Source organism: Balearica regulorum, chromosome 25 (genome assembly GCF_011004875.1).
Source record: "Balearica regulorum gibbericeps isolate bBalReg1 chromosome 25, bBalReg1.pri, whole genome shotgun sequence".
Lineage (NCBI taxonomy): Eukaryota > Metazoa > Chordata > Aves > Gruiformes > Gruidae > Balearica > Balearica regulorum.
In genome coordinates, this window is record NC_046208.1 from 881,737 (window position 1) to 908,882 (window position 27,146).

At 42.2% G+C, this 27,146-nt stretch overlaps 2 protein-coding genes across 6 annotated transcripts in view; both read left to right on the top strand.

Moving 5' to 3' along the window:
- Positions 1 to 18: 18 nt before the first annotated feature.
- On the top strand, positions 19 to 4,200 carry BCAS2 (BCAS2 pre-mRNA processing factor). The gene is made up of 7 exons (XM_075776221.1): positions 19 to 176; positions 253 to 345; positions 459 to 529; positions 656 to 817; positions 1,884 to 1,934; positions 3,162 to 3,242; positions 3,754 to 4,200. The coding sequence occupies exons 1-7, from the start codon at positions 84 to 86 to the stop codon at positions 3,881 to 3,883; spliced, it is 681 nt and encodes a 226-aa protein (XP_075632336.1). The 5' UTR covers positions 19 to 83; the 3' UTR covers positions 3,884 to 4,200.
- Positions 4,201 to 5,091: 891 nt separating this feature from the next.
- The window catches only part of TRIM33 (tripartite motif containing 33), a 41,918-nt gene continuing 19,863 nt past the window's right edge, over positions 5,092 to 27,146 (top strand). For 2 of the 5 annotated variants that reach the window (XM_075775580.1, XM_075775579.1), the window contains exons 1-6: positions 5,092 to 5,620; positions 16,663 to 16,781; positions 16,885 to 17,032; positions 19,258 to 19,390; positions 23,016 to 23,132; positions 25,707 to 25,821. In XM_075775580.1, the coding sequence (XP_075631695.1) occupies positions 5,170 to 5,620; positions 16,663 to 16,781; positions 16,885 to 17,032; positions 19,258 to 19,390; positions 23,016 to 23,132; positions 25,707 to 25,821 (1,083 nt within the window). In that variant the 5' untranslated portion in view covers positions 5,092 to 5,169. Of the gene's footprint in view, positions 5,621 to 12,864; positions 12,977 to 16,662; positions 16,782 to 16,884; positions 17,033 to 19,257; positions 19,391 to 23,015; positions 23,133 to 25,706; positions 25,822 to 27,146 lie in introns of those variants that run through there. The other 3 variants (XM_075775576.1, XM_075775578.1, XM_075775581.1) reach the window with 2 other exon arrangements.

Here is a 27,146-nt window from a genome sequence, read left to right on the forward strand (position 1 = left end):
GGGGCGGGCGCGCAGGCGCTCTGAGGTAGCGCCGCTGGGGGGGCGGGGCGTGCGCAGGCGCAGAGCGCGCGGCCGGGCGCAGCATGGCGGGCCCGGGGTTGGTGGCGGGCGACGTGGTCGTGGACGCGCTGCCCTACTTCGACCAGGGCTACGAGGCGCCGGGCGTCCGTGAGGCGGTGAGTGCGGGGCTGGGGCGGCGGGCCGGGCCGGGGCGGCGGGCGGCCTTCCTGCCTGACGACCCGTGTGCGCTAGGCCGCGGCGCTGGTGGAGGAGGAGACGCGGCGGTACCGGCCGACGAAGAATTACCTCAGCTACCTGCCGGCGCATGACTACAGCGCCTTCGAGGTGAGGCGGCCCGGCCGGTCGGACCCCCCCGCCTTCCCCTTGGCCTTCCCCTGCCCCTTGGCCTTCCCCTGCCCCAGCCGTCCGCCGCCGCCTCACCGCTGCCCTCCCCGCAGACCGAGATCATGCGGAACGAGTTCGAGCGCCTGGCGGCCCGGCAGCCCCTCGAGCTGCTCAGCATGAAGAGGTGAGCCCCGGCGCCCCGAGGAGCCGGCCGCCCTGCTCGGGGAGTGCCGGCAGGTGAGCGGTGCCCGCCGGGCCTGAGGCGGCCTGGGCCTTCTCCTGAGGCGGGCTGGCGGGCGGCGTCTTCCAGGTACGAGCTGCCGGCCCCGTCGTCCGGCCAGAAGAACGATATCACGGCGTGGCAGGAGTGCGTGAACAACTCTATGGCGCAACTGGAGCACCAGGCGGTCCGCATCGAGAACCTGGAGTTAATGTCGCAGCATGGTTGTAACGCTTGGAAGGTGTACAACGAGTAAGGCCTTCGTCTGCTTTGCTGAACCTAATCGAAGTTCCGACTTCATTTATCTGTACAATTCTCATGTCTTCCTGTGTAAGTCCAGTGGAGATCTTTAGAACATATCCTGGAATAACTGAGGCCTTTTGAGAGAGCTATGTGTGGAAGAAAAGGAGGCTGATCTGAAAGAGAAGGAGCCGTCTCTCTGGCCAAGAAATAGTCTGTGTTTCAATACATCTGAGCCTTGAATTTTGTGAGTTATCGTTTGTGTAGCAGTTGGTGATAATGGGCTTTAATTGAGGATAACGAAAGGGTCTAATGCCAGCCTGCGAAATGATAATTCAGTAGTGGAAATGAAGATGATTTCGTACTGATCTGGCACAGCCCGGAGCCACTGTTAATAAAGCTGTTGCAAAAGCCAAAAAAAGTTGTAGACAGTGTGGCTGCAGGAAGCACCAGGGCTATTTCAGGCAGAGAATGTTAATGTGCGCCTTTGAGAAGGGTTAGCGTAGCCTTAGATAAAGGTGTAGACAAAAGGAATGTGACTTACCTGTGAGAGAAGGCAAAGGGTGGCTTAGTTCAGGTGAAGGGAGGCAGGTAGAGGATCTATTAGCTTGCACATATATGAAAAGAACTGTTTGTGCTCTGACAATGTTATATGAGCGAAACAATAATAAAAATTGGTTACAGGTAATTTTAGAATTGAGAAGACTGATGATAAGGTAGGGAGATGTTACCATAGCATTCTAGTCAGAATAGCACAAGCCTACAGCAACAAGCTTGAAGATAAAACTTGATCAGCTAATGGATATGATTTTGTGATACTTTCCGATGGCAAGGGCTGCCCATAGCAATTATTGAATATTTATGTCTTAAAACTGCGTGTGTTAGAATTGGAGCGTTTTGGCGTTGTGTCGTTCCTTTCCGGAGTGAAGAGCACAGACTGCACTGAGAACTAGTTGTCTGGTGTTTACGTTCAAGTGGCTCGTTGCATCCTTAACTCTGAAGAGTTAAATGGCAGGTTAAATGGGTCTGATCAGCAATTGTATGTTTTCCTAATGCTGTGCTTGCTTTCTGCTATTAGACATCTGGTTCATATGATAGAACAAGCCCAGAAAGAGCTTCAGAAGCTGAGGTGAGTCATTCTTCTTCATGTTTTCATACTGAAGCTGGAAGGAAAGTGAACCCCTCTTTCCCCCGCCCCCAGCTATACAAAGACTTGTGTGTATGCTGCTGCCATGGTCATATGAAAAAAAAAACCAACAAATAAACCAACAGGAATAACAATAATTAAGAAATCTGACCCTGCCCTCACAAGCAGTTGCATTCATAATGCCTGTTCCACTCAAACTCTGTTTGCTTTGTTTGGTTTTATTTTATCTGAACCTCTGCTTTGAACAGAATGGATTGTGGTGGAGTCCTCTCTGAAATGCAGTCATGTTTTCTTTTCACTGTTGATAGACTTTTATTTAGTGTGCAATTGTCTCAACGAAGACATGTTCCCTGATGTTAGGTTTGGCCTATCATTTTAAAGTGGATGCTTTAATGAGTTTACAGAGATGGATTACTCGGGGATGTAGGTTGCAGTATATTCAACTGATGTGCCTTCATAATTCACTCTGTTTAGACAGCGTGCTATGGAGTTGGCAAGTAAAGCTTTTCAGCTTTCAGATTTAGGTGAATTACTGCCATTTTCAACCTGAAGATGGAATTGTATACTGGGACATGGGTAGAAGGCAAGTTGCATAGCATCTTTTATCAGTACCTGCATATTTAGATTAGCTGGAATTGTCTTGGACAGAATCAGTGTGGGGAAGAGTAGAAGCGGAACTCAAGTTGAGAGGGCTCAAGGAACACCACGACGTATTGCTAGGAGGCTGACAGAATATGCGCGTTAGCAGTGTGAACTAAGAACTACTTAGAGACCAAAGTATTTTAAGTATTCTGTGCTTCTCAGGTGCTTCACTGAAGTGCTGAATTTTGTGAATAGTTAGCTATTCATCTTTGCTTTTCTGACTTTTTTTTCAGAGAGAACAAAACATTTTCTCTGTTCTGCACTTGTCCAGGAGCTGTAGGCTTGAGTGTTTGAAGTTTTGCTTGTAGTAAAGTGGAAGGGTGTTTTTTGGGGGGGGTTGTGGTTTTTTGTGGTTTTTGTTTTTTAAATTTATCTCAAGGTTCTGTGTGCAGCCCTGTAATGAGATTTGTCCATCTCAATGTTGTAGTTATGGTCTTGGCTACACAAGTGTTTTCTGGTAGTGCTTCCTAGGGATTAGGTGTACTTTGAAATTAGCAGCAGGTATTACAAATTTTAAAGAAAGGAGACAAAAAAATCCCAAACAAACGTGGAGCTCTTTCTCCTCAGGAAAAACATTCAAGATCTGAACTGGCAACGAAAGAACATGCAGCTCACAGCTGGGGCTAAGCTACGAGAAATGGAATCTACGTGAGTATCTAGAATTTTTCTGTTAAAATCTTCCACAAGTATATCTTCCGCTGGAAATTCTTCCAGGCAGAGCATCAGTGATGTTTCAATACTCTTGTAGGATGTTACTGCGTGAATAATGTTGCTTTGCACAAAGTGTTTTCAAGGATTTGTAATTCAGGTCTACATAATAGTTGCTGCGGCTCAGTAGGCAACAGATGTGAAAAGGAGGACATATCAGCTGCTTTAAATTGTCTAAATTGTTTCTTAAACTCTTTATCTCAATATTGGCAGGTAGTGGATTTGAGTCTAGTAAATTAAATTTTGTATGTTAAGGTTTAACAGGGTTAAAAATACTTTATCACTTTGGTTGTTCAAATTACTATTGCTATCATGAGGTTTATCATGTAATGGGAAAAATACTGCTTTACTTGGTGTCTTTGTGCTTTCTTTGGAGCAGTAACTGTCTTAGATTTTGAAACAGGACTGTTTCAAAGCCTTCAAGTGTTATTTTATTTCTTTTCCCTTCCAGGTGGGTGTCTCTCGTCAGTAAAAATTACGAGATTGAACGAACTATTGTGCAGCTAGAAAATGAAATTTCACAAATCAAACAGCAGCATGGGGAAGCAAACAAGGAGAATATCCAGCAAGACTTCCAGTGACTTCATCTTTACTGTCTTACTGCAGCATACATTAAAAAAAACCAAAAAACTTTGGGTATGCTATGTGTTTGTAGACACCTCTAGTCGCAGTTGTGTAAGGTGATATAAAGGTATTTTCACTGTTTCTTTTCCTTGTTTTAAATTCAAGGAGGAGGCAGGGTAGACTGAAAATATCCCCTTCAAAAGTATTATGGGTGCAGTTAAATGTACTGTGAATGGCTTTGGGTTTTATATACCTAAAGTAGGAGCTCTTAAAACCCCCAAGTTTCACGTTTTTGTCTTTTCCCCTATGCCTTTAATAAATGGTGGTTTTGCTATCTGTATGGCTTCTCATTCACGTGCAAAAAAACCAGCCCCGGTGCTGTGGGCGAGGTAGGTGTTGCCAAATCAGCCCCCCCTAACAGCACCGCAGGGTCGGGGTGCGTACACAGGAGGCTGTGGCTGGGGGAAGAGGCTGCCGCTCGCCATCACGGCGTTCCTAACCGGCTGCGCCGACCCAGGAGAGAGGCGAGGATGTGCCTACAGAACTGGAGAGGTAAACGCTTGTTCACGTGCGTGAGGCGTCCCAGCCCAAGTGCGCGCGCCCAGGGGGGTTTCTTCAGGGGTTTTACAGCCTGCGCTACAAGGGTATGACTTGAATCATCCACACGGTCCTAATTACCCAGCCTAAGGGTGGTACAGCGCAGCGACTGCAGTTCTGTAGGTCTTGCAGCGTCGTAATACGTCACCATCCTCCAGATGTTTCCATCGTCGAGTCCTGTGAAGTTACCGGGGTCACAGCTGTTCCCAGGGCAGAGGGTTCCTTCCCCCTGTCCATCGCTCGGCCTTGGTTCACCCGGGTAGGTAACGTGCCCTGAGCTCGAGGTAACGACGCAGCCGTTGCGCCGTTCTTGGCTCCTCCTGCCCTAAGGGCGCCGGTTCCTGGGAGCGCGGTGCTCGGCGGCCCGGCCCGCTGCTCCTCCGCTCCCGCCCGGCACCGGGGCCGCGGGGCTGTCCGGGGGGGCGTGGCCCGCGCGCTCCGCCCCCACTGGCGATTGGCTGGGAAGCCGCCGATGCCGGCCAATGGTGATTCACCCCGAGTTGCGGTGCCGGGCCGGCGGTACGTCACGGCTCGTTTTTCCGAACGCCCCCTTAACGACCGAGCACGCGCTCCTGCGCACGGCCTTGCGGACCGTCTCGAGAGCGCCTGCGCGAGCCCCGGGCCCGCCTCCGTGCTGGGGCGCGCGCACGGCGCGTGGTGACGCCGTGCGTGCGCGGAGCGGGGAGTCGGGTTCAAAGGAGGAAACATGGCGGAAAACAAAGGAGGCGGCGGCGGCGGGGAGGGGGCTGCCGAGGCCGGGCCGGGCGGCGGCGGCGGCCTGGAGCTCACGGTCGCGTCCCCCTCCGGCGCCGCGCCGCCCGCGCCCGTCGCCGCGCCGCCCGAGGAGCGGGAGAGCCCGGGCGCGGCGGCGGCGGCGGAGCGCGGTCTCGGGGAGGCCGAGGCCGAGGCGGCGTCGGGGCCCGGTGTCGTTCCGGGGCCGGGCCCCAGCCCGGTGCCCCCGCTGACGCCGGCAGCGCCGGGGCCCTTCTCGCTGCTGGACACCTGCGCCGTTTGCGCGCAGAGCCTGCAGAGCCGGCGTGAGGCCGAGCCCAAGCTGCTGCCCTGCCTGCACTCCTTCTGCCGGCGCTGCCTGCCCGAGCCCGAGCGGCAGCTCAGCGTGCCCGTGCCCAGCGGGGCCAACGGCGACATCCAGCAAGGTGAGCGCGGGGGGGGGGCGGCCGGGCAGCGCTGGCGGTGTCCGCCCGCCTGCGGTTTCTCCCCCCCGGTAGGTTCCTCCGCTGTTGTTCGCTTGGTTCTCGCTTCTGGCGTCGAGCGAGCGGGCGGCTTCCACTTCTCCGGGTTGGAGCCCGTAGTTTTTTCTCGGCCTGGCTCCGTAGCCGTACCCGGAGAGGTTGCGTACGTGACGGCCGGTGTTTCTGTTGCCCTGACCCTCCGGGTCTGTCTCCCAACGCCCAGCAGCAGCAGTTCGCTTCGTGTTTTCAAGAGACGGCTGAAACTTGGAAGTCGGTCTGCCAGTTCGTGCAATTACAGCGCAGATTGCGTTGGGCGTTTGGCTTTTGGGGGCGCGACGGTAGAGGTGTGTCTACGAGGGGTGTTCGACTGCTCATGAGTTCTACGGCACGCAAAAAAAAGTCTAAGTGAAATCTGATTTACTGTTGTTTCAGTATCACACGCTCGATTGGAAGTAGTGCGTGCAGCACACCTGCTTTCGGATCCGTGTTTCCTGCGGACCGAGTTAAAACATTGCAGCGCTGTTTGTCACTTGACTCGCGGCGCCCGTGTACTCTACACGTACAGAACTTCGGTGCCATGGAACAAGTGTAGACTGCTCCTTCCAGGTGTTTTATTGAAATCACAGCTTAAACTTTATTTTTTGTTTTGTAAGTCCAGGGATGGAATTGAAAAGCTTTTGGAGTTTTTAATGGAGTGACTCATGTGCTGTGGTCTGCAGACCAAACTAGTGCCCTGCTAAGTGGTTTTGCAAGTCTTAATTGGGCCCTGTGGTCTAAGGGACCTTGTTTGGTGACATCTTTCTGGTTTTAGCAAGGACTCAAGCCTTTCCTGTGTTGCATAGTAAAGGAATTCACCTGGCTTGGTAGTGGTTCTTTCACCCAGACTGTTCAGAAGCAGTTCATTTGGGATGTGGTCTTAGAAAGTCCATCAGTTTTTAAAAGATGATGCCTTAAATATAGTTCATAAATGCACTAACTAAAGCGCTTGGTTGGTCTTGTGATCCTTCTTGTTAAATTCCAGATTCCACGCTTTACATTATGTATGCTAGTAAAAGATACAGAACTTCTATTTACTGCAATTAGCAGGATTATCTGAATCCCGCTACGTTAGGATGCAAGTGTGGGAACAACACGAAGTGCAGCTTCTGAAGCATGTGTAAACTGGAATATCAATTCTTGTTACAGACATTTTACGAATGCCTGATTGTGCGGTTTGGTGAAGTAAGAATTCATCTTTAGATTGCTGCATCAAAAACTTTTAGATGATGTGAGCAAGATGTGCGTGTGGGGTCCAGGAGAGTAGGCTGGTAAAGATGCGTATGATCCATCTGTAATGGTACGTATAGGTCTGCAGGAACAAATGTATTAGCCCAGCAGGTCAGGTAAGAACAAGACATTGATCAACCAGAAGATGCAGTTTTGTGGACAGCTCTCTCTACATATCGTAAATGGAATCAGTTGAATGGCACATGAAGTGGTTACCAGTAAATCAGGCACAAAATGGACATTCTCACCATACAGAGAAGTACCACATTGCTTAGTCATGCAGGTTCCTTCCCTGTTGGCAGGGGTTATGATAATCATGAAGTGTCACTTCCACTTCTGCTGCTTCTCTAGTCTCCTTAACTGTGAGCAGGTGTTTTTTCATGAAGGAAGAATTAATGACAAGTGGTACCCATAGCTATACCTGAAGCAGGTTACACTAAACTGCAGGCTTTCGCTGCTGGATTCTATGCTGTACTATTTTATATACATTTAAATTTGCCTGCTATTTTTCAGTGTCTCTGCACCTAGATAGGAGAATTACAAGTGCTATGGAAAAGAACTGGGGATTTCTCTTCATATTTTCCTGGTTGCTTTCTTAATTAGTTTCAAATTTTCCTCCGTAATAGTTGTCAGTAGTTAAAATAGTAAGTATATGTATTTATCGAGTAGTAACCATGGAAGGCACTTACCAGGAATGTGAGGTTGGTACCTACAGAGCGGTTGGTTCTCTGAGTGACAGCGCCCTTTCCTGATGACAGCACGCTGCTGCTCTCAGAAAACAGTAAGGATGCTTGAAGGCAGATGTTTGTGGGCTATGTCAGCATGGCTTCTTTTGCCCTGTTGCCACTTCCTTGAGAGACACTCTGAAAGAGGACAGAAGGGAAGAATGGCCTCAGTTCCTAAAAGTTTGAGAAACGCTGACTAAAGTTTAAAACAATTATCTAAAATTGTGGTTTACTGTTTTATAAAGAAGTAACTGGTAGGTTTATACCTATTGCACTGGTGAAAGGATTTTTTTGTTGTTGTTTACATTTATGTTGGGGAAAAAAGTTTTTTGTTTTATGTATTTAAAACATATGTATTTTTACGTCATTTATTTAATGAACATAAAAAGTATCATCTCGTATTCAGTTTAATGACTTAATGGGTCACTGGAATGTGTGTTTTATTTGGTGGATAGATGATTTCTTAATGCCTGGTGTTTTAGTTCTCCAACTGTACTCTTCCTTTTGGATTGAATAGGTTACAAGAAAATGCCATCTTGTATTTGTATCGCAGTATTTCAAGAAATGTTAATTTCTGAGTTAGAGATTTCAGATGCTTACAAATACTGCAAAACAACTTTTTATGCACCCGCTGCTGCTTCTGCTCCTGGGAAGATAGGTTGTTTTGAGATTCAGCTGCCTCACTGAGATATTTACAATCTCTCTTAAGAAGATTATCTCAATGGAGAGAATGTGTGGCTCTCCCAGCTCCTCGTGAATGTAACAATCTTCATTAGGCTGAAAAACTAAAAAAGAGCTGCAAGATACTTTCAGAGAGCCTAAGGGAAACATACACAGTCGGTTAATGTACGCATATGTATAATTTGAGGAACAATACATTTACTACCGAGTGGTATAATATATAGTATCGTAAATTATTTTGATACACTGAATTCAACTCTCGTACCCGGTATTGGTGTATTTATAAACCATGTATTAAATAACACAGTAACTATCTTTAATTTGCTTTGGAAGGGGGATGTTAAAATGGTACGATGTCTATGAGAGCGTGAAATATCACTTAAATAGAGTTCAGTAGTAGTTACCGTATTTTTGGTCTAGAAAGCTGAAAATTCTTGCATCAAATACACTGCTTAAGCTATATGAATGCAGGCCACCTCCGTTTCAGTGAATGTTAGTCCGCATCATCTGAACTCTCTTGATTCTTTAACTTTCTCTTGTGTTGATGAGTGAGGGTCATGAATATATGCTGGAGCCTAGCAAAGGCTGAGTCCTGAAAAATGTTCAGTTCATATTCTGGACTTACTAAAAATCTTGGTCTGAAACTTAAGTTTGAATCTAAATTAATAGTGTATTTTAAAATAATGTTTTTGTCTAAGAACATTCTAGGCATGTGTTATTTTTATAAGAATTGATGTCTGACTGCTATAAATTGCTTTGCCGTATTAAATATAATGTGTTGTCAGTTAAATGCATGACAGTTGTGATATAAGCAAGGATTGTTTGTCAAAAAAAAAAAAGCTGAGTTAGGAGTGGACCTTGAAAGCAGATAATTTTTTTTTAAAAATATATTTATATTCTGATAGATTTAAGTCTGATTGTGTCACTCAGTTGACCTGTGAAGGTTGATTTCAAGGTCTAATCACTGAAACTAGAACAGGATTTTTGATGTACAGCTATGCAGAAACATATTTGGACCCTTACGCTTCTGAGAGAAGTAAATAATATGCACATGCAGTAACTACTGTTGGTGTTCTCAGCCAATAAATGAAACCTGGCAGAGATTCATTCCTTAGAGGACTGCGTACATGCCAAGTTTGAACTTGAAACGGAAGTTTGAGTTATTAGATTGCACGAGTGCTTGCAAATATTTCCTGAACTGTGATGCTTTATCATCATTATAACAATGTAAACAGCTGAAAGGATTTTGAATTTTCTTATATTCACTTAGGACTTTTGTCTTGGGAATCAGGCTGACACATTTCAACCCAAAACAAACATGCGTGTTTAAAACCAGATGTCTAAAATGACGCTGTTCACTCAACCGCAATTAGGATTGTAGAAGGTTGATGACTTGATTGTCAGTGGATGATGCGGTAGAGTTTTAGGCTAGTGCTAATTGATGTCTCATAAGTATCAACAGAAAACCTAAGCCATTTCTTTAAAATGAATGTTCTTGAAGGAGCACAGCATCGTGTAGGTTGGCAGGGACTTGCAGATGTGTCTAGCTTGACCTCTTGCTCAAAGCGAGTCTGGTTAGAGGAGGGTCTTCAGGGCCTTGTCCTGTTGCGTGGTGACTGTCTTCTGAGATGGCAACTTCACGGCTTCTCTGAGCTTCTCTTGCAATGTTTGTCCATCCTCGTTGTAAATATGTAAAATATGTAAGACATTGAAGCAAACTTTGCCTTGTTCCAGCTTGTGCGTGTTACTACTTGTCCTTTTACTGCGCGTCTCTGGGAAGAGCCTGGCTGCGCGCCCCTTGCCCCGATGCGTTGGCAGCCGGCGGTGGGTCCCCCGGTGCAGGCTGAGCAGTGCCGCCTCTCCTCGCGCATTGGGTGTTCCAGCCCTGATCGTCCTGCTGGGCTTGCCCCAGTTTGTCGGTCTGTCCTGTACTGGGGAGTCCCAGACTGGGCCCAGTATCCCAGGGTGCCGGACAGGGGTAAGGATCGCTGCCCTGGACCTGCTAATGCAGCCTGGGACGTGTTGGCCTTTTCTGCTGAAGGACGTGCTGTTCGGTCCTCTTCAACTTCTTGTCCATGAAGAACTTTAAACATTGTATTTTGAGGTTTTAAAGTGAGGTCACAGTCGCTTTTTTATACTCGTGTTTTAGGGTTTTAGTACTCTTGAATGTCATGAAGTGAGTAAAGAATTTATAAAGATTTTTGTGTTACAGAGCAGAGCTTTTGTTAAAGGAGCTGGATCTTATGAAAATATGAATTTCAGTATGTAAGTAGGGGTATTTAGGAATGCAAGTGTTTGGGTTCAATATTTGAATAAACTTTGAGAGATACTTTGAATTTCTAATTTTGAGCTCCTGGAAAGACTCCCCACGTTAGCCCAGTGATGGAGGGGATCCAGCGGTGAACGGTGCTACTGAAGTACAAAGTGCTTTTTGTAACGTCTTATCCCTCGATCACGTACATCGTGTGCGTGCCGTGCCCTCCTCTGTTCGGATCGATGATCTCGCCCTCAGCAATACCCTTGATTTTGTTGCCAAAGGCTGTCTTGGAGCTAGAACTTCAGTGACTTCACTTTCCATTATTGCTTTTTGTTCTCTGTAAGGTTTAAAAGTGTTTGGTTAGGCCATGATGTGTTCACTTTAACTTGACTGAAGTCAACTTGAAGTCGACAAGAGAATGTATGGATCTTTTAATATGGAAGCTTCTTATAAAAGTTAGCTGTTTTGCTTTAGTTAGTGTAATGTTTGTAGCAAGTAGGTAGGTTTCCATGGCTTGTCGTAACTGTGTTCCCTTTCCCTTCCTCCCCACTTCCACCTTTCTCTAACCCCAGGGCTGGAGGCTCCCAACCAGCTTCTCTCCAGTGTTTATAAACAAAACCTAGAAAACCAGATGAAGAGGATGGTAGTACATGAGTTTGGCTAGGAAGCAGGTCACTTCTTACCTGAAGATCCTCAGGAAGCCTTGTTCTTCTACAGATGGTCTCTGAAACATCTGATGGAATTCCGGAACGGTAGGGAGCAAAGGATAAGATTCAGAAAATTCCAGGTTTTTTCTTCTTGTGCAAAAGTAGTAGGTATGCATTGAACACATACTGTCTTACCGGGCAGAATGTGTCTTGCCTAGCAGAGATATACTGGGGGCAGATCACTCGATTTCAATTTATGTTAAAAGTGTCGAGAGTCTCGATTCCTTGATATCAAACTGGCGTGGGTATATTAGCCGAAGACTTGACATAAGCTTTCTCTGGAGACAGTTTCTCTGGTTTGACCCTGCAAGACTGGAAGTCTAGAGAATCAAGCCTTTCCCCCTCCATCTCTGTGGCTCTCGAGCATTTTTAAAATTTGGAAGAGTATTTTAGTGTTGTCAGGATTAGGATGTCAAGCTGGAGAAATGAATTCTAAGCAGGTTTTGAATTAAATGTCCTGTTGAAACTAGTTCACATGAAGGCTTTCATAGTTATATGAACCTGTTCAAAAATTTGCCTGTTTTGAGATGCATGCAAATGGCCCTCAGAGGAATGCCGTTACCCTTGGGAAATGTCAAACATCAATATTTACAAGGTATTCTCGTAGTTCAGAGTTACAATTAAGAAAAATACTTTTGTTGCAGCCTTAGGTGTTAGTTGGCAATGGTAGATTAAAAGTGTCTTCTGTTTGAAATCTTAAGTTCTTTGAAATGTTCCATTGTGATTTGCTGCTGGATTATGTTGCAGATTTTTTAGCTGTCTTTTTTTATGAAAATGAAATTACTTTTTCTCCTCAATTTACTTCAGTTTTATGCTTTCTGACATCCTTTGATGTCTGTGGTCTAGCTTAGTGTGCTTTATCTAAATCATAAGCAGTTAAAAGGATTACATAGATGCTACTCTCATTAGCGTTCTTAATAAAGTCTTTGACAAATAAGAACGTCTAACGTGCAACATAAGGAAGATGTGACTTCTAGCAGTTGTATAACTAATGGCTCAACAGGTGTCGTATAGTAAAATTTGTGCTACTTGCCCCTCTTTGCTCTGACAAAACTCTTCACCTGAGTATTCTGTGTTCCGCTTCGGTTAGAAGCGTAGGCGATAACCTCAGCAGAAGTTGCCAACAGAGTCGGAGCTGTACCAAAATGTTCTTGTACGGCTCTTCCTTGGTCTTGCGCTCGTGATCCACATCCTGCTTTGCAGAGACGTGGGCTCCTGAGCAGGGCAGGGCAGGGACCGTTCTCGGGACGTGGCTGGTGTGCCTGTTTCCATCCGCCGCGGGCTCTGCCTTGCGTCGCGGTGCTGGAGAAAGCCGGGGTGCAGGGAGGCTCAGGTGACTCCCCAGGGCTAATTCCTGCTGTCATTCCTACACGTCCATCCCCAGCCACGTTCTTGCGGGGATGCGCTCCGTCAGCTCTCTGTTGCGGTTTTCTTCAGCTCAGAGTAGTGTCTCGGGCAGATTGCTCTGTCTGGCCATGTCAGGAGACTCCTCGGGAGCGTGTCGCAAGGAATCTGGGAGTTTCTTTTCTCCCTCTGTTGCAGGCTTTGGAAACTCTGGTAGGGAGGAATGGCTCATGGTGTGAGAAGATGGCAAGTGAAGCCTGTCTCCCTTTGAGTGGGGTTGACCATGCAAGGCAGGCTTTTCCTACCTGCTGGATTGGTGACTCTCAAACCAAATTTCCAGGTAAGAAATTATTCCCGCTTCTCACTTAAATCAGCCTTAGGTAGGGTAAAAGGCGAGAAACGAAACTCAGTTTAGGCTCCGTGTTGTGCATAGCAACGGATGGGGGACGGTGAACGTGTGTGATTGAAAATATTTTTGCTGTTCTGGATAATGTCTGGAGATGTGCATGACAAGAAGTAGGATCTGATCTGAACTGCACAATTAATCGGGAATAGGATGGAATTAATTTCACTGCAGTGCTACTGGAAATGGCAGGGAAGGGAAAATTTGGTACACATAGCTGTGTATATCGAGTATGTGGAAGTTACAGGTCTTATACTCACTATGGTGAGGCTTGTGATATAAACAAGTAGAAAACCCCGTGATGTCAGTCCTCTTAAGTGCAACATAAGAAGCTTGGGAGCTCGCTTCCGTTGTCTGTGGCTCTTGTAAAATAGTTCATCATTTTCCTTGGCCTTTTAGGTCCAAAGTTCTTGGATTTTTTTCGTGAAAGTACTGATATTCACAGGAGCATTTGTGGATGGCTGGTGACGTTTGTGGGGTGCTTTGGTTTTTTGGGGTTTTTTTGGGGGTGGGTTTTTTTTTTTGCACCTGAAGTATAACTGTGTTCCTGTGGTTAATGCTGATGACATGATTTTGATGATATTGTACCGTAAGTCAGAAAGGAACTGCGGTTCAAAGTGGTTTAGACCCTCAGTGCGGACTTTCACATAATGCAGTCAATACTTACTATTTCTTCAAATATTTTTGCCAAGGAAGAAGCATTTCTGGTTTATGGTTAGGTGAAACTGAGCTATATGGGATTTGAAATGTGAAGTCTGAAAGAAGCTTCCTGATTCTCAACTCTTTGGTGTAGTGCTGCCGTTAACCTCTGGAGTATCAATTTATGGCTTCAAAATAATGCAAAGTCATTTTGAGAACATACGAAGTCTTTATGGTAATAATTAGGATGGGGGGGAGATCATAAACCAGTCTGACCTTCATAATTTCTACAAATGTGTCTAATTCTAATTCAGCTGTCATTTAGAAAAAAAAAATTGATCTTTAAACAATGGTTTTTGTTGTGTGCTATCTGATACATTCCTTGCAAGTAGTTACATGCCTTTTTTGAAAGCAGAGTTACAGTGGGAATGTGTGTACTGGGGCTAATGTGTTTGGCTTTGGTTTTTAAACAGTATTAAGCTTCTCATTTAAATTGATGCAGAAAAACAATGTAGTAAGTTCTGCTGGAGTATAACTAGGATGATATTTTTATTTCATTTTAATTTTCTTATGTAAGAATTTTTTTGGACTGAAAGTGGCAGTGAAACCTTGTTTTTCTAGTAGGTTATATAAACATTTGAACCTTAGTTTATCCTAAAATACATTCTCCTTAAATTTTTACCATAAACTCGTTAGCTTGCAAATTATTTCAGGTTTTGACAGGGAAGGATTTCTTTCTGTTTTTCTTCTATGTGGATGCTATTTCAGTGTGATTTTTCTCTCATTTTCCCTCTTCCCTCTCAAAATCAGCGATGTCTGTATCTTTTCAGTAATGCAGTTTGGTTTCTAGTACAAATAATGCAGCATTAGTTTGTTTTAATTAGATTAAAAGACGAGGATGTGAGTGAGCATGAGATGTATAGTGGCTCATATAAGACTGGAAAGTTGCTGTTGGAAATAATGGGCATTGAGATGTGAAAATGAAGTGTAATACGCTGAATGAGAATTGTCTTAGGATTGTGATCTATTGAGATGTGCAGAACGCTGGCGGTACCTTGTGTGCAAAGTATTTGAACACGGAGGCGCAAAAAGCGGGTGTTTGGCTGAGAGCAGTGTTTGTGGACTACCCGTTCCCTGTGTCCTCTCATACAGAAGCAATGGGCAAAGCGGAATTACTTGTCAGAATCCAGCCCATGGAACGTCGTTCTTTTGACAGCAAAAAGCTTGATTTTATTCAAGCTTTCAGTGATTTGTCTAGTTTAAAATGAAAACAAAACCTGCCTTACCAGAAGTGGTTTGCATATGTGAAATTTGACTTTTGCGTTCTGTGAAGATTATAGATCTTGGGCTTTTTTTTTTTCCCCCTGCAATATTTTGTGTGATTACCCCAAGACAGCACTAAAAATCAGGTTTAGCTGTGGTCTGTTTTGGATGGAATAGTTTTAATGGTAAATGTTTGAAATTTTTGTTCAGTAAGTATATACACATCAGCTGATAGATGTCTTACAGTATTCCTAAAGAATTTCATCTTTCAGTAGTAAGAAAATCTCAAGTTTCTGCATATGGAGGAGGCTTCATTGTGTATATGAAAGCTCTTGTACATGTAGGCACTGAAATACTGGTTACTTTTCATATCCTGCTCTTGAAGCATGTTTGGGTTGATGAAACAGGAATTTTTAGTTGGATTATTGTTGTTGCTCTGCAGTGAATCTTCTGTGTTCTGAAGCCATTGTTAATTTTAGCACTTGAAAAAAGTTAATGCTAATTTACTACCAATGTAATTAATCTCCCTGAAATAAGTCCTGCTGTTCTAACTGAATATCCACAAAGGAGTTGAGCATCATTTAATTACACTTACTTTTCAAAGTTGTTTCAGGTATAAAAGTGTACAATTACACAGTTGCTTTGAAAACTTCTTGAAAATTATGCTCACAGTAAAATTGTACAGGAACTTGATTTAAGACTAGATGACTCTTCTGGGGAGAAAGTGTTAGCCACTACCTTAGTAGGAAGTAAGTTTTCAAACCTTTAATGTAGGTTGTTCGTAGAGCATCTTTAAATGTCAATCTGGTTCATGTAATAACTTGTCGCAGCTCTGCTGAGGACTTAAAGCTCTAATTTAGCAATTACAGAGGATAACAAAGCAGGATACTGGAAAGGGACTAGTCTAATTGATAGCCAGTGTTAAAGGTATGTGCGTATACGTGTACACGTATACGTGCAAAGTGTTGTATGTGCTGCAGAAAGGCAGGCGTAGTTGGCACAAGAGGATTTTTTGCTATCAACGCATGGTTTTTGGTATCAGCCTATTTGAAAAAAAACCCTGAAGCCTTCAGATAGTTTGTATTACTGCACCTGACTTCTTGGAAACAGGTTACGTTAGAAAACATCCTCTTGTATCTGGGAGAATATTGTGACACGCTACTGCTTTGACACTTTCATGAACATCGCTCAATTCACACCTCACTATCCAGGCGCGTGTCTCTTAAAGCTTGTCTTGAGACAGACTGGACAGTAGACTGTTATAAAAAGTAATTAACAGGTGTCTTGAATTTAACAGACTAAAATGAGGGAGGGGGGTGGAAAAAGGCAGACAACATTTGCTTGGGGAGAACAAATGACTTGGCTAAAAATAAGGATTTTTTCGGGAAGAAATCAGTAGGAAGAACTGAGTAAGACATAGAAATTATCACAACTTCATTCTAGGTAAGGGATTCTTTTCTGAAGAGGTGTGTGTGGTTTGTGGGGTTTTTTCTTGTTTGGGGTTTTTTGGTGGTTGTTGCAGTGGTTTTTTTGGGGGAAACCTGTTACACATGGGTAATGGCTGGTTTTTAAGGGTAATGTCAACTGTGGAATTTGATCATTTACCCAAGTGAAATGAGCAATCTGAGGATTTCGCGTTCATACCTATCACCTTTTGATTCTGGGCATGTTGGTTTTCACGTTCCTTTTCTTAGAACTGGGAAACTTTTTCTGTTTTGCAGTTGGTGTAATCAGATGTCCGATATGCCGCCAAGAATGCAGACAGATAGATCTGGTGGATAACTACTTTGTAAAAGACACCTCAGAAACACCAAGCAGCTCCGACGAGAAGTCAGAACAGGTGTGGCACTTTCCTGCTTGCCGGAATTCATGAGCTGGGTTTGTTCCTGTAGATGTTAATACTTTCCAGGAAAATGATGGTAACCAACTGTTTCCGTTTGCAGGTGTGTACAAGCTGTGAAGATAATGCCAGCGCTGTTGGATTTTGTGTGGAGTGTGGGGAATGGTTGTGCAAAACTTGCATAGAAGCTCATCAGCGAGTCAAATTTACTAAAGACCATATGATCAGAAAAAAAGAGGATGTATCTTCAGGTGAGTGTTTGGATATCACTTGGCTCGTGCTGGTAGTGAAAACATTTTCTCTTTGGCAGACGTGAAAAGAGAGAGGGAGCGTTATTTAGGTAACAACTGGCTGTATGGCTTTCCCGAAAGATTTGGAAAAACTTTAGTAAAAAGCTAACAGTGCAAAACCGATAGCTTTACAAATAGAGGAAAAAATAAATTGTAGACTAAAATGGGTTATTTGCTAATCTTTGTACAGTTTGATGTCCAATATCAAAATCCATCAAAAATGGATTTAGTCCATCAAAAATATCTTAAGCACAGAAGAAGCAGAATGAGACTGCAGTCTTTGGAAAGGACTTAGGTCCATTCTTAATAATCCTTTTATTTAGTAGAATAACTAGCAAAACAGAGGGGTTGAAATCTGGAGAGCACTGACATCTTGGTAATCTTATCTGTTGGCCAAGGGAATTAAATTATACATTTTGTTGTACTTGGTTGTAAGGAGCAATTATAGTTCTCCCAGCAGAGAAGTATATCAGATAAGCTTATAGTCATATTCAATATGATGTTACTGTTGTATTGATATTGCTGAGTAAATGTGAAACTTGAATTTATTTTAGGTTTAATATCTCTTTCAGTTAGCAAAATTTTAATGTGTGAAGTGTGTGTACAGTTTGTATAGACATACAGCTTTATTAGAAGTTAATTCTTAACCTATTGTTTGACCATACATTGTTTGTAACCTACTGAGGTAATGTGGAAAACATTCTCAAAACAGGTAAAAGGTAACTGGATTTTATCTTAAAAGATTTTATTTGTAAATGGGATAAAAGTTCTAATTTAAAGACCCATAAGTTCTACACAATCTGGATGTAGGTAGAGACTGATCATATTGAGGAAGAGAGATCTCGACATTTTGTGCTCGCTCTCTCCATTTAAAATAATTAAGATCTTCATGATTGTTTTGTTGTGCCATTTCAAAGGAATTATGCTGCTTTGTTTTCTGCCAGCTCTATCAAATAAACTTCATTTTTGGAGAGGTTTCCCTGTTTGTCTTAGTAAGTATTGTTTAAGAAGAAATATTACCTATTTAAGTTTAAACGTTAATCCCAGTAGACGAGAAACCCTTATGGTGAAATCAAATTTCAGGGCCCTACAAAGAATTACTAACGTTTTTCATTAGGAGTGCTATATTGTGACTGTCGAAGGGATACTATAGTTCCACTTCCCCTTCAGTACACTGAGTGGGGAGGTGCTGAAAAGTGGCTGTTCCAGTACAGTAAACTTTCTATCAGAAATTTAGGTTGGTGTTTATGAAGATGGAAGCCCGTGAGTCGTCGGTATGCTGGCGTATGGCGAGAACATAGCCTGCCTTTGACCTGACGTACAGCGATCCTTAGTGACTCTCTTGATCCCAGGGAATACTATCTGTTATTTTCTCGGAGGAACTTGTTCCCTTCTTTCTTGTTAGACTCTAAGATATGCCCTGTAGACTTTAAATTTCGATGAATGAGTGTCAGCTGTAGATTCACGAGCGCTCTTTTCTTTACAATAACGTGCATGATATAACAAGCTTCAGAAATGTTGGAGACTGAGGAAGACATTCATGTCTCATACCTTACCTGCTGTATCTTCCAAAGGCTGCTTTCCTCTGTGCTAAGCTCAAAATATCTTTAGAAGACCATGCAGCGCTTTTTAGTAAACTCAGAACTATTTTTTGTTATTATCTGTTACTTGCCTAAGTGGAAAAGTTAAGCAATTTAGCTGGGGTTTAAGTAACTCTTTAACACGGGCAATGTTTGCTTTGCATTTACTACTTCAGTTGCATATGACTTAATGAGGTTTATAAAGATTTTTGAAGTGATAATTTAGAAAACCTCTAGGTGTTTGACAGTATAAAAGTGTGCGAGGTTTGATCTTCAGTGTGTCAGAGGTGAAATTGTGTGCAATTTAATCTTTAAACACGTGTACACGATCCTGGAGTTAGTGTACAGTTTTTACATTCTTAGAGGTGCCAGTGTCTTTTGAGTCTTTGTGATGAGAGGATTTCCTCCTTCTCTTTAAATACAATAAAGCGGAAGCAGCTATAAACCACTGGCACTGTAGGTATTTCAATGAGAACGTATTCACAGTAACTTCAGGGCGAGAACAGGTCTGTAGTCATCTTTGTCCAAATTCTTCATTGTTACTTAGCTTGGAAGTTTGTCTAAATTTTATTTTAAAATGCAAAAATGGTTTATTTTTAAAAACAGAGGCCGTGGGAGCATCTGGTCAACGTCCTGTTTTCTGTCCTGTCCACAAACAAGAGCAGTTAAAACTTTTCTGTGAAACATGTGACAGGCTGACATGCAGAGACTGTCAGTTACTGGAACACAAAGAACACAGGTACAAATATTACCATGTCTTAATTCCTGTGGTGCACTTTCTCAGAGGATGAAATGGCATTGATTTAAACCAGTTGCGTCATTAAATACTGTTTTATTTACTCTTTGTCGGACTGAAATGATCCCTTGCAAAGGAGAACCTGTGTGGAGTGCTGAAAACTTTCAAGTGATCAGTTGGTTGAGCTTTCTCAAATATCTTAAGAGCAGATTCAGAACAACGTGATCTGAGGTGATTGGTGCGATTAAGGTGTTAACTTGCCTGGCATTTACCAGTGTCGTCACCGTTCAGGACCTGAATAAAAATTCCTACAGCCCTGAACACCTGGTGCTGTAAAGAAGCAAAAGTGATATAGTGAGTCATGGAAGAGGTAATTTTTTGAAAGGGCATATTTTATTATGCACCAGTCTTCCAATTTAGGGTAATTTTGTAAGGGAAGGTATGAATTTTGCCTCATACATTAATATATATTCCTAGTACAGAGGGAAAAATATTGGGTTTAGTTGGTTGAAAGTTGCCTCCTTCCAAGTAAAAAGAAATTACAGGTTTTGTCTCAAGCTTGCTTTTGCCTTGGCTGCTAGAAAAAAGTTGGAACTTCTTAAGGTACACTAAATCTTCCTGCTCTTTAGCAATTCTGTTACGTAGTTGTTAGAATGCTTGAAAAAGTATTTTGCAGTGTCATAATAGAGGGTCTGGGGATAAATATGTATTTATCAGCCACTACAGCACAGCTTTTCCTACTCAGTCTACAAGTAACACTTCTCTGTAAAGGTGCTTGACAGTACATTGCAATATTGAATTTAGTGTTTTGTTTTGTTTTTTTCCAGAGCAGTGATTATTCTCATAGACTGCTACAGCAGCCTAATGGAGAACTTCTACTTTGAAATTAGTACTATTAAAATATTAACAACCTCGAACATTCCTGCTCTATTCTTTCATAGGCTTGATTATAAATATCCTGAAGGACACACTAGTCCAGAAAGCGTGGTCTCCTAGGATATGTTAACTAACTTTTTCTCATCGATTCCTTTGCATCTGTTTTGTGCATGATGCTAACTGATTAACAGATGTATCTTGTTCTACTTACCTGTTCGCTTCCAGGAAGAGGAGAGAATACTTTGCTATTAACACGCTTTGTTGCAAAATACTCTTTTAAAAATGATTCTGTCTGCAGGTGTGAATTACAGATGATTAGGGCGATTGTTTCATCTGCCATGAAGTAGAACTGAGGTTTTTATGAAGCTCGCTAAATCACTGAAGGAAAATCATGCTCAGTGGAAACAAGAATTGATTCTAATCTCCTCCTTTCTTCTTACCTGAAATTCTAATAGTTTGTGCCAAAGGAGGATGAATCACCATTTCAGTTGCAACATGGTCCAGTATTCAGTTCAAAATTTCGAGTGAAAGAATTGCTGGTGATTCTGTAGAAAGCTGACATTCCTTTAGCAGCTGAATGGTGTGTGATTCCTCGAGTTTAGGTAGTTTTCAGTCCACACACTTTATTTTAGCAGTACTAGGTAAATGTAGATCTTTCTTTTCTTGTTATTTTCTCCTTAAAGTGGAAATCTGATTTTTAACTTAATGAAAATAGTTTCAGAAATTCTGCAGATCTCCAAACGTTTCAAATTTTGTGGCCTTTGGTATTGCTACTTTTCACATTATAGTACCTAAAATCTTATGATGCTGTCTGTCTGCAAGAACTTTAGATTGTTCTTAGAAAAAGCAGCATTTTAACAGTGAGACTGAGGAATCTGAACTCTTGTAGCTGAAAGTTGTCTATTACTGATACAAACTGAATGGCGGGAGCAGAGTCGTTACTGTTTTGAATAGTGTTCTCTTTGCGTAAATCTCTGTTGTTACAATTGTAAGTAGAATCATAGAATGGTTTGGGTTGGAAGGGACCTTAAAGCCCATCTAGTTCCACCCCCCTGCCATGGGCAGGGACACCCTCCACTAGCCCAGGTTGCCCAAAGCCCCATCCAACCTGGCCTTGAACACTGCCAGGGATGGGGCATCTACAGCTTCTCTGGGCACCCTGTGCCAGGGCCTCAGCACCCTCACAGGGAAGAATTTCTTCCTAACATCTCATCTCAATCTCCCCTCCTTCAGCTTGAACCCATTACCCCCTGTCCTGTCACTACACTCCCTCATAAACAGTCCCTCACCAGCTTTCCTGTAGGCCCCTTCAGGTACTGGTAAGCCGCAATTAGGTCTCCCCGCAGCCTTCTCTTCTCCAGGCTGAACAATCCCAACTCTCTCAGCCTGTCTCCATAGCAGAGGTGCTCCAGCCCTCCGATCAGCTTCGTGGCCCTCCTCTGGACTCGCTCCAACAGCTCCATGTCTCTCCTGTACTGGGGCCCCCCGAGCTGGACGCAGTACTACAGGGGGGGTCTCACCACAGTGGAGTGGAGGGGCAGAATCCCCTCCCTCGACCTGCTGGTCACGCTGCTGGGGATGCAGCCCAGGACATTTGAATCAAGTAATTCGAGTCAAGAAACAGTGTTACTGTAAATTTGATCGTATATCCAAACAGTCCTCCCCTGTTAGTTTAGATTCTAATGTTCTGGATTTTGACAGAAGACGACACCACTTTCCTTTCAGCTGTGGTTGGGAGATAGTATCAGTTGCTTCTAATGCAGCTTACAAGATGCTTCACTTGAATTGTAGGAGTTTTCTGCCAATTGGAATGTTGGGATTTAGTGTAGTGAAGAAGGGAAGGCATTCTGGGAAACTAAGTTTTCCCTGTTGCTAACGAATTATTTTTCAGAAGCATGAAGTCTACCTATTGCGAAGACAAGAAGTGGCAAGTGACTGATAGGAATCCTGGGTTTTGGGGGGAATCTTCTGATAGCTGAGCAGTAAAGTCAGAAAAGATCAAAACTCTTGGAGCTACGTAATTTCCCTTGCCATTTTCAGCATAGACTTTGCTTCTGTTGCATTGTTAATTCCCCTTGTGATGCATAGTATGTTAGGAAAATGCAACTAATTTCGTTATTTTCTTCAGTGTAGCTACTTGCACTCTTTTCTGATGAAGTAATGGAAGATGCCTTTGATACAGTAGCTGTTTGGTTGAAGAACTTGGAAGGGAATGATATGTTCTTCACTTGGAAGTACAAAAAAAAAAAAAAGAAAAAAGTGTTTGGTTGTTTTTTTTTAAAAGGAATATTTTCTTTCAGTTTAATTCAGTCAAATACGAGCAGTATAATCTCAGCTGAAAAACTTTCTTGGAGGTAGTTTTTTTGGTATTGTTTAATGTGTGTTTAAGCTATTAGTGCATTTTCCTTATCTAACATTAACAAAATGATTCCTCAAACTCTGAAATTTCTGATACCTCCTTTAGCTGGAGTTCCATAGCTTATTATCTTGTGAAACGATGCAGTACATTGTCTCCCTGTGTGGTTGGAATTAATAAGTGACCCGTAGAGGTTCAGTCTTCTGGACACTTACAAAGGATTTTATCAGTACTGAAACATTTTGCACACTTATCAGCATGCATACAGTTTGATTTTTTTCTGTGTGTTTTGTCATATTTTTTTCAAAATTGTATAGCTTTACACCTAAACTGGGAACGCTTAGTTTCAGCACATTGCTCGTTGGTAATTGATACCTTCTTTTGCGTGTTGAAAAGGTATCAGTTTCTGGAAGAAGCTTTTCAGAACCAGAAGGGTGCAATTGAAAACCTATTGGCCAAACTTCTTGAGAAGAAGAATTATGTGAATTTTGCAGCTACCCAAGTTCAGAATAGGTAAGTACCCCAAAATGATTAACTGTTACTATTACATTGTCTTTTTAATGAATCACAGTAAGATGAATGATGGAACTAGAATAATACTTATATTTTAGTTGATTCTGTTTCTTTAGTTGTATTGGACTTAATTGCTTTTCACAATGTTTTCTTCTCTGCATCTGTTGGAAGTTGTTACAAGAAATGAATGTCAAAGATGATGTCTTTTATGGCAACTTTGAGTAGAACCAAAGATGTAACACATTTATTACAGACATTTATTACAAAAAAGGGAATACAAAAGGCAAGGCAGGACCCATCTTAGGGTTTCTGCTAAGTTCAGCTCTAGGTGATAGAAGTGTTGGCTGTAGAGATAAACAAATTTTTCTTGAATTTTTTTGTTTCATATGAATGCTTCTTTGATAACTATGTAAGAAAAACTTGTTTTGAAAATGAATTAGTGTAATTACCTGAAAGGAACACAAGCTTTTCCTTAGGTAGTTTAACTTAAGAATTCCAGGGTTAGCTTAAATTCAATGTTGTATAGAATATTAAATATAGTGACAGAGAGAGCACGTCATTGTTGCTGGCTTTTCACCAACTTGTGGTGATTGGTGTGCTGGAGGTTAGGGAGTTCCGCTGTGATTCTTGGTGGTTTTGTGAGCTTTCTGCAGCTTTTAAGTCATTTTCAAAATGACAGATCATCTGGAGATGGGAAGTACAAGGGTAGAAGGAAGCGTACCAAAGATATAAGGAGAAGTTCTGCAAATTTTTAACTCCTAGCAGTACCATGTACATTTAAAAAAAAAGTTATAAGGGAAGGAGAACATACGACGTGAGAGGCAAGTGTGTGAAGATGGAAGCAATGAAAATGCAAATTTTTATGTGCTGATTTGGCATGTAACTCTTTGAAGGGACCCAAAAGAGAACACCATTGTGAAGCAGGAGGACAAGCTGTAGAATTGGTGTATGCTTGGAGACAGAAACTCAGTTACACGGAAAATATTAAACTGAAAGCTCAAGAAATGTCACAAAACGTTCTCTGATAAGAATTCAGGGCCAATAATGTGTGATGCATATATGAGTAACACATTGTAATGGTTTTTTTGCCTAAGAGTTTCTGGCGTCACTGAAAATTCAATGAATTTCTGCATCATGTGATTGTGTAAAGATCATGATTATCTGCTGAGCCAAATGAGTAGTGTGAGACACTTGTTTACTTTGACGTGCCGTTCAGTTACTTTGAAGTGTAGGGCACAAATGCCATTATCATAAAAACTTCAGGGAATGGGAAAAAAAAAAAAGTATTACAATAATGTTGTCAGTGTTAGCAGATGGTGTGACATTGCCATCGTATGTGATTGTGAAGCCTGAAACAGTGTTGAAGGAATAGCTGCCTACTGGAATAACTGTTAGGTGCCAAATCCAAGGATGGGTGCCTTCTGACTTAATGAAGGGTTGGTTGAATGTTTTTTGGAGTAGAAGACCAGGTTGTGCTGTCACGAAAAAGCACGTGTGACCAAGGTGCCTTAAAGGGCGTTTGACACCAACAGTGAAGATCATCGTCAGACAAATGAGTATTGGTCTTGTCATTCATCCTGATATGATCACATCATAAGTTCAGATGTTTGACTTAGTAGGGAAGAAGCCCTTTAAAAAAGGACAGCTTAAGTCTTTATGCTCAGACTGGCTTATAGGAAGGTATTGTGCTCTGACTCTTCTACAAGCAAAATAAAGAATCCTGCTGCAACGCTATGTTGTCATGAGATTAAGGCAGCATAGGATAAAATAATGCCAGAATTTGCAATGGATTTTAAAAAATGCTTTATTTCAAATTGTGTGGACAGAACTCAAGATAATTTGCTTGAGTCTGAAGAAGTTGAGAATAGTGAAGACACTAAAAGTGAGGAAGAATGACGAAGTAAATGGTAAAGAGGTGTGAGGTATGAAAAACTGGAAGGCAGTAGTAGTAAAGCACTAGAGAATAATGTAGAGTAATGTCAGGCAAATAATTAGTGGAATGTTTATATCATTATTGCATTTTGATTACAGCTATGTAATAACCTTTTTGTTGCAGGGGTTTTTTGAGGGAGGTGGAGGGGTCCATCTGAAATTCAGGATTGACTTCCTTTCTGGCTAACATACAATAGCGTAGAAGTTTTAAGCATCTTGTATAAATTTGTCATAGTGAAGGAGACATGATACAGAGATAAATATTTATGTGTACATACACACAGGTTTGGTCTTGGCTGGGTATATCTCTGTGTGTAAACATGTAAAGTGTATAAACCGCAAGGACTGTTTCCTATTATTTTAAGTAAAACACAGGTTGTTCGTTGAGATACCATCTTGACCTTGGACTGTTTAATTTTTTTTTCCAAACCGGAAATTTTAGATGGCTTCTTTAAAAAAAGTTGATCAATGATGATTTCTCGGTTAGAAATCAAACAAGCTACAAATTTTGCACTTATGGGAACTTCTTCGATACAGAAATTGCCCCTTCACTCTTGAAGGGTGGGAAGAGGCCGGTGGTGTTTAGTGTTTGGCAGCATAGTATAAAGTGACTGCTTGACAATACGTTTCTCTTTTTTTTAGGATAAAAGAAGTAAATGAAACTAACAAACGAGTAGAACAGGAAATCAAAGTGGCTATATTCACCCTCATCAATGAAATCAATAAAAAGGGAAAATCTCTCTTACAGCACCTTGAGGTACAGTTAAGAGAAGACATAATAGTGGTGTTCGCTGTGTCCAATCCCCTATTGAGAACTTGCATTCCATGTTTGAAAACAGTTTGTTTGGTGTGACTGCGGGTGTTGCAATACTAATATTACCTGTGAAAAGTGTGTTGGAGTTAAATCTCTTGTTTATCCTTTCACTAGTCGGAGCCTGTGGCTCCTTTAGTTTTATGTTTATGCCTCAGATTCATTCAAAATCGGGCTCATTGTAAAGAAGTGTCTGAAAATCTCCTTTCGATGTTCTGTTTGCCATATTTCTATACTATACCGTAATTCTAAGGTGTGTATAATCTAGTCTTTGCCTTAAACAGCTTTTTAAGGTTCATGTGATGCATAGATTAGCACTGTTAGAGTTGAGTTGCTTCTTTTTGTCTTCTACTGATATCTGATCGAGAAGTTTTTCTTCAGAGTTGTAAACTCCTAGAGACAGGTCTGGGTGCTTTGTCTTGAGCACATAACAAAGTGATGCAATGTGTTTGATGCAACTTTACATCATTCTTTGCTCTGTTGGTTGTGCTAGGTCATCGTTAAAATTGGTTTCCCTCCGTTTGCTTGCGTAGGGTGGTGGCAGCAAGGGAAGGCAGCAGGGAAGCAGACAGGCTAGTATTAATTTTCACTACTCCTAGTGTCATGTTGACTGCTTTGCTGCTAAGATGGTGGTGGTCCTAATGGCAGTTGTTAGTATTTGTTTCCTTAGTAATTTTCACAACTGGTATTGCCTTCTAACAAATCCTAACCCTTTAAGTACACCTAGGTTTTCAAAGACACGGTAGTCTTACGTATTTGTACATGAAGGTGTAATGCTGGTGTTTTAAGGTATGTAGATTAACATCGTAAAGGAGGCAATGACTTTAAACATACTTTCCAGCTAGCACATTCTGAGTAAGAATTATATTCTGATTTTTATTCAAATCTATGAAAGTTTAACTTTTTATCTGAAGAGAGGAAATCCGTTGTAAGAAGTTAATTCATAGCATATTGCTAGTCTGCCATGATGTGACTAAAAAATTTAAGATTAACTTAATTACAATAGATTTCTCCTGCTTAAGGAACAGTATTTTGCAATGAAATGGAGTATTCCTGGAAGAAAAGAGTATTTGATCAGGAGTGAAATAAATTAAAATTACATGAGTAACTGAATTTTGGCTTTTCTTGTTTACCTAGCATTTGTTGCAAGCTAGAAAAACTCCATTGGAAATGTTGCTTTTTTGTGAGGTTGTAGCAGCTACCCAATCACGCATCTGTTGTTAAATTTGCATCCTGAAGATTCAGTACTGCAACCCAGATTTTTAGCGCCA